Source organism: Hyaena hyaena, unplaced genomic scaffold (assembly GCF_003009895.1).
Source record: "Hyaena hyaena isolate Hyena2069 unplaced genomic scaffold, ASM300989v1 scaffold_35, whole genome shotgun sequence".
Classification (NCBI taxonomy): Eukaryota; Metazoa; Chordata; class Mammalia; order Carnivora; family Hyaenidae; genus Hyaena; species Hyaena hyaena.
Window position 1 is genome coordinate 5400796 of NW_024080667.1, and position 11325 is coordinate 5412120.

Here is an 11325-nt window from a genome sequence, read left to right on the forward strand (position 1 = left end):
CCGCCCCGTCCCCAGGCCGGGCCCCGCCCCCTCCTCGCAGCCCCGCCCGATGCCCCATCCGCCTCCCGGCCCACCCACCCAGTGATCTGCTCCCTTCCCGTGGCTTCAGCCCTTTCCGTCTTCCCACAGCTGCCATTCTTCTCCCCACACTGCAGCCTCCAGGTCCTCTCCTCTCCCCCAACACCCCCAGTCTTCCCTCCACCTCCCCCCGCCCACACGTACAGCCAGGTGCTCCATCCTCTCCGATCAGGCCCCATCCCCCGGCCTCCAGACGCCTCCTCTCCCCCAGCCCTAGGCTCCTCCACCCCTCTCACCCCCCTCCGGTGATCCGTTCTTCCGTCCTCCCCTCTCTTTCCTTCTTCCCCTCCACTACACGTCCCCCATTCCTCCTCACTTCCGAAGGCTTCCCTTACAGCACCCCTGTCGGGCTCCAGAGACAGACGAGGCGGCAGCCCTATCCCACCTGACCTGCTAGCCGTGGGCCGCGCCTTCTTAGAGACCTCCCCCCACCCCCACCCCCGCCAGACCCAGTCGGTCCACTCCCTCACTCATCAACACCATTTATTGATTTTAGATCAGCGGCGGCCCGGGGGGAGGGGAGGGTTGGATAGGCTTGAGGCCTTACGTAGGAGTGCTTGACAAGGACTAGCAGAGAAGCCAACTTTAATCACATAATTATACACACAATTAATTGAGCACATTTGTCCTAAGTGCTATTAAGAAATACAGGGATCCAAGAAATCCTATAACGGGATGGTAGGGGAGCTAATTTACTTCAGGAAGTGGGAGGAACTTTCCTAAGACAGTGCCCCCTGGGATCAGCATACTTAGAGAATAAGTAGATACAGATATAAATAGAGAATACCATTTGTTATAGGTTCATGCTTCGTTTATACAATAATATATGGCGTATATTTTACATTATTTGTACTTTTGTATAATATATATCATCTTTTTCTTTCCATGAGCACCTCACCTTGCACTTGTACACCCTTCAGCTCCTTGGCTCTTCACACAGCCCTCTGCAGGCAGCAAGCCAGAGACTGCTCACCTGTTCTATGGAGAGAGCTTGGGCTTTGGGGTCAGACCATCCCGAATTCAAATCCATTACTAACTTGCTGTGTGACACTGTGTTTGCCCCTCTCCCTCTCGGGTTCTCAATCTTCTCGGCAAGATTGTCCCAATGGGCCAGACCAGTGGCCCCCACCCAGCCAGGGAAGCTGCAAAGTCCTTCTATCAAGTTTTTACCCGATAGCTGCAAAATGAAAATAGAAAATACAAACAGAATGGTTGTGGGTTTTTCTTTTTTTTAAGATTTTATTTTTAAGTAATCTCTACATCCAACGTGGGGCTCCAACTCACAGCTCAGAGATCAAGAGTCACATGCTCTACTGACTGAACCAGACAGGCACACCTAGAGGATTTTTTAAATAATGCTCAAATTATTTGAGGGATGTTAACTATATTTTTGTCTGAGATGTCTTAGCTCTTTGACATTAAAATGTCCTTTTTAATGATAATGGAGGTTAATAATCTGGTGTGGGGGGTAATGTCAAAGGCATCCCCTCAATTTTAAGGGCTTATTTATTTCTTTATTTAAAATTTATTTATTTATTTTGAGAGAGACAGCATGAGTGGTGGAGGGGCAGAGAGCGAGGAGAGAGAGAGAATCCCAAGTAGGCTCCGTGCTTCCAGCACAGAGCCCGATATGGGGCTCAAACCCACGAAGCCAATAGATCATGACCTGAGCCGAGATCAAGAGTCAGACACTTAACCCACTGAGCCATGCAGGTGCCCCTTAAGGGCTTATTTAATCCCAAAGATGTGGACTGCTGCTCTAGCCCTTCTTTTAGCTTCCAGAACTTCCGCATCAAGGGGGACTTTGCGAGGCTGCACACTGACCCCCCAGCTTCTCCCTCTGCAGGGTCCAGCCGCCGCTACCAGGTAAACGCGGTGCACACCAGCAAAGCCTGCAACATCATCAGCAAGTACACAGTCTTTGTTCCTGTGGACGTCAGCAAGAGCCGGTACCTGCCCACTGTGGTGGGGTACCCCAACTCTGGTAAGGCAGATGGGTGGCCGGGGCACTCCTGAGCAAGAAGTAGCCCCCCCCCATTGACTGGCAGAGGGGAGCTGGGACACAAAGAGGCATAGGCCTGCTGCGAGGAGTACAAGGAATGATCTAGAAGCAAAAGGGGTCCCTGGCAGATGACTTGGTCACCACAGGGTGGTGGGCACACGAGCCCCCTTCCCACGGCTCTGCAGAAGGCAAGAAAACCTCCCCACTCCCTTTTCCCCACCAAATGAATATGACTTTATTGTATTTTTCCAACCAGAACAATGTGTGCTCACTGGAGAAAGTTCCAAAATACAGAAAGACCTAAAATAAATAAAAGTGCCTGGAACTGACAGTCCTCCAGAAATGAGTACTAATTACTTCCTTGGTGTGACCATCCTTCCAGACTTCTATGAATATCTGCATGTAGAGAAATCCAAAGCCAGACAACTTTTCATGAATTGGATCACACCAATAGGCGCTATTATTTTCCAAAATACGGGTGTAGAAAATATCTTTCCATGAAGCTGAATCTATATCCCCTTCTTAATACCTACAGAGTTTTCTACGTTCGTCATTGTAACAGCCGATTAGACTGTGTTCCAAAGCACTTTACAGCAAATGACTTAATTCTCAAAACACTGCTGCAAAGTAGATGCACTTGTTACCACCCCGCCGCCATTTTACAGATGGGAAGACAGAGGCAGAGGGAGTTAAGTTACTTGCCCAAGGTCACACAGCAGGGAGGGGCGGAACCAGGCTTTGAGTCCCAGCCGGCTGGCTCCAGCCTGTGTTCCCTCCTGCTCCTCCCCGCTGCCTCTTAAGGTTTATCAGAACCTATTTCACCAGCCCTGGGTTATTAGACCTTTAGTTTAACCCCCTTTTGATTATTGTAAATTATGGTGCCAAGAACATCTTTATGCCACTGTCTGGTTATCTCCTTGGGGCTAATTGACTCTCAGAAGTAAGAGTGCACACCCAAAGCTCTGCCCATTGAAAACTGTGATGTATTTTGCCAAACCGACCCTGCCCCAGAGGAAGTCGGCCTTCACCAACACTGCATTCTGCTTATCTTTCTAAACGCTGCCAGGCTCAGAGACAAGGAAAGAATCTCTCTTTGGAGAATTATTCTAGTTTTCTTGATGAGATTCTTTTCATAGGTGCATAAACCATATGTACTTATTCTTTCCTAAATTTCATTTTCCCATCCTTTACAGCTCCGTTTTTTTTTCCTTTTTTCTTTCCTTTTTGTTTCTTTTAGCAAACCTCCTAAAAGAATGTTTGAAAACAAAATGTGCCTCTCCCCATTCCTCCTGTGTCCTCCACCGCCCCCCCCCCCCCTCCCCCTGCTGCTTTTCATCTGCGGTACCAAAATAATCAATGACCCGTTCCCTCTTTCAGTTGCTTTCCTTTCAGGTTCTGGCCAGAAGCCCAGGCTCTTCCTCCACTGGGCATTCTCATTCACTGGGCTTTGTCACCCTGAATGACATTCAGGATGTCTCTGCCTCCCTTCTCGTCTCAGACTGTCCTAGTGTCTGTAGCCTGCAGCCTGGGAAGGTCAGGGGCCTGGCCCATGTCTTATCCCAAGTCCCACAGCTCCCTAAGACCTGGATCAGTACCTCCCAAAGTGTGCTCCAGTACCCGAGTTCCAAGTGCTGCTCATGGCCATTCAGCACAAAACTAGGAAGTACTAGTTAAGAAATACATTTAGGAACCACTGGATTAAATAAAGCTCAAAAGTTTACTTGATTGCAGAACTTGTCAGAGCCTTTAGTATGTTTATCTGCATCAGGAGGCTCAGTAGTTTGAAGCTTCTTCTAAACTCACTTCCACATAGAACTCCTTGTGGGTTTTTTATTTTATATTTTTAATGTTATTTATTTTTGAAGGAGAGAGAGACAGAGCACGAGCAGGGGAGGGGCAGAGAGAGAGGGAGACACAGAATCTGAAGCAGGCTCCAGGCTCTGAGCTGTCAGCCACAGAGCCTGACGCAGGGCCCAAACCCACAAACCAGGAGATGATGACCTGAGCCGAAATCAGATGCTTAACCGACTGAGCCACCCAGGCACCCCCTCCATGTTTTTTTTTAAGAAATAATTTACAGACTAGTGTTCCCCCAAAGTGGGATTTCCCAAAACATACTTGAGAATGCTGTAGCTTCATCTTGCTCCTATCCATCCCCCATTGGTGAGGGCCTAGGACTTGGGGGCCTTTCCCTGTGGGAGGGGGACAGAGACCTCAGCCTCTGGGATAGCAAAGTAAGAGAGAAGGAAAATGGGGTGTTCCTGGGAAAACCAGCCTTTTAAGAAAGGCTATAAAACATTGCTGCTTTCTGAACACTATCTCAGCAATAGCAGGTACCCAACAAGGTTATTATCCCCATTTTCTAGATAAGGAAACTGAGGCACAAAGTGGTTAGCACCCCGTCCAGCTACTAAGAGATGGCTCTCTGCCTTTGGATGAGTGGCAGACTGAAGGCAGACTCACTCCCGCCAGCTCTGGGGGAGAGGCAAAGGACAGACACAGTGCATAAACCATCTGACGCCTTCTCCTTGTCGTCGCGAAGGTGCCGCGTGGCGGATGGTCAGCTCTCAGGTCCTGACCCGACAGTGGAGGGGCACCTCTGCCGGCTTCGGACGGTCTCAGACCCTGCTTGGGGAAGACTCGGCAGCAGGAGATGGAAAATTCCAGAACCTGAGTAAGAGCTGCGTGTTCTGAAGCCTGGGCCCCCTGTCCAAGACCGCAGAGGCCCGTCTCTGGGTGGGCACCGTGGGTCCGCCCAGGGCCAGGGTAAGGCCAGGCCTCCTGGGTTCTCTGAGGCTCAGCGTGGCCCACGTATGCCGCCACTAACACGGCTTCACAGAGAGAGCCGCTGGGCGCCTGCACGCCCACACCGCCCCCCACTGCTCCCCCTTCGTGGTTTGCCGACCCCGGTAGCTGTCCTGACTCCAATCTCCTGAGCCCTCCCAGGCACCAAGGGCCAAGAAAGCTAACAACCCAGGAGAAATGCCAGGAACAAAGAGGCAGCTTCATCTGGTTGAGTCCTACCTTCTGCTCCTGTTCAGGATCCCCAGAGCTTCCTTTCCGCCTCCGCCTGATTTCATTGTGCCTGCAGGTTGGGTCCTTAAACATCCGTGATTTGACCCTTTTGTGACCTTGCACTAATTCTCGGGATAGCTTTAGCCCTGTGTGTCTTGAATGTATGTGTGTCTTCTGGTCCCTCCAAAGATAGCCTGACTGCTGCACTGGTCCTAACCCTTTCCTTCATGCCCACTCATGTTCAGTGAGGATTTCCTGCCTTCCTCTGTGCATGGGAAGGACATAAGTCCCGCCTGACCACTAGGCCAGACACCCAGATCCTGATTGTTTTTTACCTGAGAGACTAGGAAGTCCTCACACACATTGATGGGTTACAAAAGGAACAGTGTGTGAGGGGTAGAAGAGAGTGTGACTCCAGAATTAAAAAGCACCTCCAGCTCTTTGGTCCCTCAGAGCCTCCAAAACTGGGGAGAGCGTGCTTTAACCCCTGAACCAAGCTGGCCTTCCAGTCTAGAGGAAATTTCTGTCTACCTTTCCATTTCTCCGTAGCTCAGTTCATGGCGTCCTTCAAAATCGCAAATCCCTTCTTTTCTCTTTTTTTAAAGTTTGTATGTTTTCCCTAAGTTTATTTGTGTGTGTGTGTGTGTGTGTGTGTGTGTGTGAGAGAGAGAGAGAGAGAGAGAGAGAGAGAGAGAGAGAGAGCGTGAGCAGGGAAGGAGCAGAGAGAGAGAGGGAGAGAGAGAATCCCAAGCAGGCTCCATGCTGTCAGCACAGAGTTGGATGCGGGGCTCAAGACCATGAACCGTGAGATCATGACTGGAGCCAAAATCCAGAGTCAGATGCTTAACTGTCTGAGCCACCAGGAGCCCCACAAATCCCTTCCGTTCAATTGACCTCTGATTCACACTCAAGTGTCTATAACTTCTACACTCTTATTCGATCCCAAGCCCTTTCCCTCCCCAAGGATGACAATGGCTGACATTTCCTGAGAATTTGCTGTGTGCTGGGCACTGTTGTAATTATCTGACACAGTTTCTCTTCCTCATTGAGAGATGAGGAAACTGAGGCTCAGAGGAGTTAAGTGATTTACTCAATGTCACACAGCTGGTATGTGGTAGAGCTGGCACTTGAACCCAGGCAGTGTCTGGCTCCAAAGCCATGAGGCACTAACTACCACGCTACCTGCCTCCCAGTTGCCTCTGTCACTCAGGCATTCGATCACTGATGCGCTTCTGTGCTATCCCCGAGCCCCCAGCGATAAACAGATCTTCCTGGCCCTCGCAGCCACTAATAGTCTCGTAGGGGACACAGAGTCTTTGATAAACATTTATGCATGAAGCTTTTTCCATATTTTGGAAATTCCCTGATGGTGTGTTGCCCAGCACTGTCCAGCCCTTGAAATAATAATGGTAAGAATAAGCACCCTATTGATAATGCATTTTGAACAAACTATGTGCGATTATTATCCCCATTTTACAGATGGGGAAACTGAGGCTCAGAGCCCTCTGACAAGTCAGTGCCATGTTCTCGTGCCTCCTGGAGAGCTGGCAGGATCCCCTCCTCAGTGAGGCACAGACCTGGTGAGCTAATGCTCACCTCTCTCCCTACCCTCAGGCCCCTGGCCTGCTCCCATTTCTCTGCTGGGTCTGTAGCTCGGGGCTCTATTGAGTCCTTAACAACCATGGGCCAGACACTGGGCACCATCACCTGTGTATCCTCGCCCTTAATCCCTAGCACAACACTGCCAGATACATACTATTATCCTCAATTTGCGACCTCAATTTATAAAGGAAGTAACTCCCCCAAGGTCACACAGCTAGTCAGTGGGTGAGCTGGGATTTGAACCCAGGCTTATCTGGCTCTTACGGTGGAGTGAGGTATTATCTTTGGAGGACGAAGGCCCATACAGGCAGGGATGGAAACCCTGACCTTGCTCTTCCAACTCACCCCCAGGTACTGTGAATTAAGACCCTCGCTTTTCTTGGGGGGGAGGGGAGGTGGAGAAAGGGAGGGCCCAGGGGTCTCAGGCCTCACTGGTTCCTCTGTTGTAGATGTGGAGGAAAGCCCCACTGCCCCCTTCAGCAAGACCACGTCCCCAGGCCGCGAGAAGTATGCTCCTTCTGAAGGTGAGTAGGCAGTCAGCTGACTCTCTCTTTAATTAAGATAGTGGTAGCGATTGATCCTTGAGCCAGGAGAGTGTCTTAGCCCAACAAAGTCTTTGGTGGTTTATTTATTCCTCAAAACGTCCCTGTGTGAGGTACATAGGAGTATCCTTAAGTTAAAGACGAAACTAAGATTCAGAGGGGTGAAGTGACTTCCCCAAGGTCACACAGCAAGTTAGTGACAACACTAGGCCTGGAATCAGACCTCCCAATTCCCAGTGGAGGGAGCATTCTATCGCCTAACTGCTTAGAATCCTCCAGCAATGTGCCAGGGAAGGAAGCTCAGTGTCCCACGCGGCGACGAGGGGGCCTGATGTGAAGCTGTCCCTGTGCCCCCACGGGTAACCTTCCAGAAGATACCAGCAGCCGCCAGCCAAGGAAACTTGGAGGCTTATTTCTTATATGTGGACAGACACAGTTCACCCTTCCCCACACCCCCTGGGTCAAAAACAGCCTAATGATCAGCTTGGATCCCTAGGGACGTAGGCAGGCCCCTGCCCCTGTCTGGGGCGCTATTTCCCAGCTGGGCAGTGAGTAGTTGGGCAGGGTCATCTGTCAGGCCCCAACTGTCATTCTGTGGCTCTCCAGGTCCCCTGCGCAGTCTGGCCACCAATACCCTTTCTTCCTTGAAGGCCTCAGAGACTCTCTTTGGATCCAGGTACGTGGGATCTGTTTCCCTGGGGCCGTCCCTAGCTTGAAAGGCAGAAAGCAGCCCCAGCCTGATGTTTAGACAAAAATGAACAACACGAAGGGCATTGAGAAGGCTCCCTACCCAGAGACATCGCCATCTTCCCGTCATCACGCAGCGGAAGTCCCCGCACATCCATGGCCTCTATGCAGTGCAAACCCCATGGGAGGGCTGCCCCAAGGCTCTCTGACCAGAGATACGCAATCAGAAGAGGGTCAGAGAAAGCACACTGACACATTTCCCGTCCAGGCTGCCCCTAACTCACTGACCGCCTCGGGAGATGCAAGGCCCCCTCCCCGGACCTCAGTTTCCCCAGCTGTCAAAAGAGGAGGTTGGAGGAAGCCATCTGTCATATCCTTTCTGGCCCTGATTTCAGAGGCTGCAGAGTAGGAGCGGGGGTGGGGGTGGGGGATGCCCAGGGACACCACGAGGACAGCTGTGGCCACCCTTCCCCGGTTCCCCCCACATAGGCTGAATCTGAACAAGTCCAGACTGCTGACTCGAGCAGCCAAGGGCTTCCTGGGCAAGCCACTGACCAAGGCCCCAGACCCAACCCCAGGGAGCCAGAGCTTCGACTACATCCCGCTGGTGAGTGGCCCCAGACCTCAGCCCCCAACATGCTACCTGAGGGGCCTTCCTGTGAGCCTCCTGCCCATCCCTCCCCCTTCGCAAAGGGAAGGAGACCTAGACCTTCCCGCCCCAGTGGGCAGCAGGGCAAGGGCCTGGGGCCTCAGAGTGTCACTCGAAGCCAGCACCAGCATCACAAACATTCTTTGTGGTCCGCTGTCTTTGCTTTAAAAATTCACAGGCATTTTGCATTCCACTGCACCATCTATGTGTGTTTATTTTTCAAGACATAAAAACAAGCCTTGAAATAGCTCACAAGCGGGTAAAATTACCACCCCAGGGACATGCACCGCGTTTAGCAAGTGGCTCTGCGGACAGCCCGATGTGCTGTGGGCAGGGTGAGGGGGCCCAGGTCTGGAGGGGGCATCTCTGAATTAAGGAACAAGGGGCCTGGCCCCAGCACTTCTGGACCCCAGGGGGGCTTGCGGACAGAGGGTGCTCATAGAGGGGACGTGGTGTGAGCTTCATGGCACAGCCCCCGTCTCTACACGCCCAAGGCATAGTGTCACCTTGACTTTCCAAATATCGTGGGCAGCAGAGCACTGTGCTTGCGTTAAGCACCTGTTGAGCCAGGCACAGTGCTAGACCCTGGGAAACAACCTTGAACTGGATGAACCTAGTCCCTACGCTCATGGCACTAAGTGTCTTGTGGGGACACGAACAAGGAACTGCGTAATCCTGATCCTTGGGCTCCGTGATGGCGGAGGTCGGGTTTGGTGGGCGAGACCTCATAGTCAGGCTTGAGGTCAGGAGGGAATGAAGTCTGACTATCTGAGGAGTGCGGTGGCCAGACAGAGACCTGAAGGCTGAGGAGTCGAGGCGGCAGGGTAGAGTGGAGAGAGCGTGGGGGCCGGAGAATGAGGATTTGTCGGGTGGGGGTGGGGGAAGTTGAGGGGGAAGAGCTGAGGACAAGCCAGCGCTCTGAAAATCACTGATTCTAAGAAAGAAGTGAAGCCACTGATCTGATGGCCTCCAAAGATGTCATAGTCTATGCCTTACAAAGACCACTCAATGCAGCCAAGATGGAATGGAGGGGTGCAAGGGGGAGGGGACAAGGAAGGAAAGTGGGGGCAGGGACAAGGTGTGGAGGCGGCTGGCAGGTTGCAGAGCTGAGTGGAAAGGAGACCCGATGGGACTCTGGAAACTGATCGGTGTGGAGGGAAGGGCAGGGGGAGGTGAGCCTCCAGAGCCTGGACGGCAACGGACGGCCCCAGCAGCCAAGCGGGCCTCCCCCTTGCTCAGGACAAGAGGCAGGTCTGGGGTAAAGATGTTGAGTTGGGCTCGATCAGTCTGAGGTGCACCTCAGAGATGCTTAACTGGCCTGGATATCCCTCAGGTCTCCCAGGCAGGAGGGGCAGGCTGGGGGGCGGGGGATGAACAGGCCGGCAGTGTGGACCCAGGCTTTTGCATGGCCTGGGGCTCCACAGGCTAAAAAGTTTGAGGCCCACTGAGGGGCTCCCCCACACACAGGTGTCTCTGCAGCTGGCCTCCGGAGCCTTCCTGCTCAACCAAGCCTTCTGCGAAGCCATCCACATCCCCATGGAGAAGCTCAAGTGGACGTCGCCCTTCACCTGCCACCGAGTGCCCCTGGCCCGCCAGCCCGAGTCTAAGACCCCGAGCCCCCAGCTGTGCACCACCAGCCCCTCAGCCCGGCACCCCTGCTGTGATGGCTTCTCCCCAGAGCCCCCCGCGGAGGGCAAGCCAGGCTGGGAGACCAGGGCTGCGATCGAACACACGGGGAAGCTTTGGGCCACGGTGGTGGCGCTGGCCTGGCTGGAGCACAGCTCGGCCTCCTACTTTGTAGAGTGGGAGTTGGTGGCAGCCAAAGCCAACTCGTGGCTGGAACAGCAGGAGGTACCTGAGGGCCGCTCGCAGGGCACAGTCAAGGCGGCCGCCCGCCAGCTGTTTGTGCTGCTTCGGCACTGGGATGAGAACCTGGAGTTCGATATGCTTTGCTATAACCCGAATTATGTGTAGTGGGGGGGGCGGGGAGGCAACCCTTTGGGCCTGGTGGGGGTAGCTTTTGAAGCTGTAGCCAATACATTGGTTGCTAGAAAGAGCCCTGGACTGGCAGTCTGGAGGCCTGAGTTCAACCCCAACTTTGCTACCATCTAGCTGTGCAACTTTAGGCCAGCCCCTGTCCCCTGTCTGGGCCTCAGTTTCCCCACCTGTAAAATAAGCGTGTGAGGTGAGGGAGTTGGACTAGATCTCTAGAAGCTCTGCAGGTTCCTTTCTGCTGGACGTCCAGGAAGAGAGAGAAAATACAGTTTGTGGGGAGAGAGAAAATACAGTTTGAACCCAAGTTCTCTCTGGAGGAGGGTCACGTGGGCAAAGCCCCTCCCCCCAAATAAAAGGGTGGATGAGCGAACCCAAAGGCTGTCAGTAACCAGACCTGCGAGCTCACATCTAGGCGCGGGGAGGCCAGCTCTGCTTGCTCCATGGTGACGGTCCAGGACCCCTAAATCCCACTTACAAACCCACTGGAGAACCATCTTTCCCAACTCAAAAGAGTCACTCGGGGGCCTCTTCCCTGGGCTTGGGAGCCCTTAGTATATTTTAGTTTGCAGATTTACTGTGACTTTCTATCTAAGAAGAGGAGGCGGGGAGGGTAGGGGGGAGACCCTCTCCAAGCTGAGGTTTTGAAACTAAGCTTCAGTGTGTGCAAAAATAGTCCCAAAAGAATAGACAGAGGGGCAGAAGTCAGTGGAGAAGGCAGGCAACCCCTTAAGTAATTTGCAAGCTTTCAGAATTAT

The 11325-nt window shown here is 52.7% G+C and overlaps 1 protein-coding gene across 1 annotated transcript in view; it reads left to right on the top strand.

The window, feature by feature from the left end:
- The window catches only part of VWA5B1 (von Willebrand factor A domain containing 5B1), a 50132-nt gene extending 39583 nt beyond the window's left edge, over positions 1-10549 (top strand). The window contains exons 17-22 of the mRNA XM_039228955.1: positions 1925-2062; positions 4623-4754; positions 7147-7221; positions 7846-7915; positions 8416-8533; positions 10043-10549. Of these exons, the coding sequence (XP_039084886.1) occupies positions 1925-2062; positions 4623-4754; positions 7147-7221; positions 7846-7915; positions 8416-8533; positions 10043-10549 (1040 nt within the window). The remainder of the gene's footprint in view (positions 1-1924; positions 2063-4622; positions 4755-7146; positions 7222-7845; positions 7916-8415; positions 8534-10042) is intronic.
- The last annotated feature ends 776 nt before the right edge of the window (positions 10550-11325 follow it).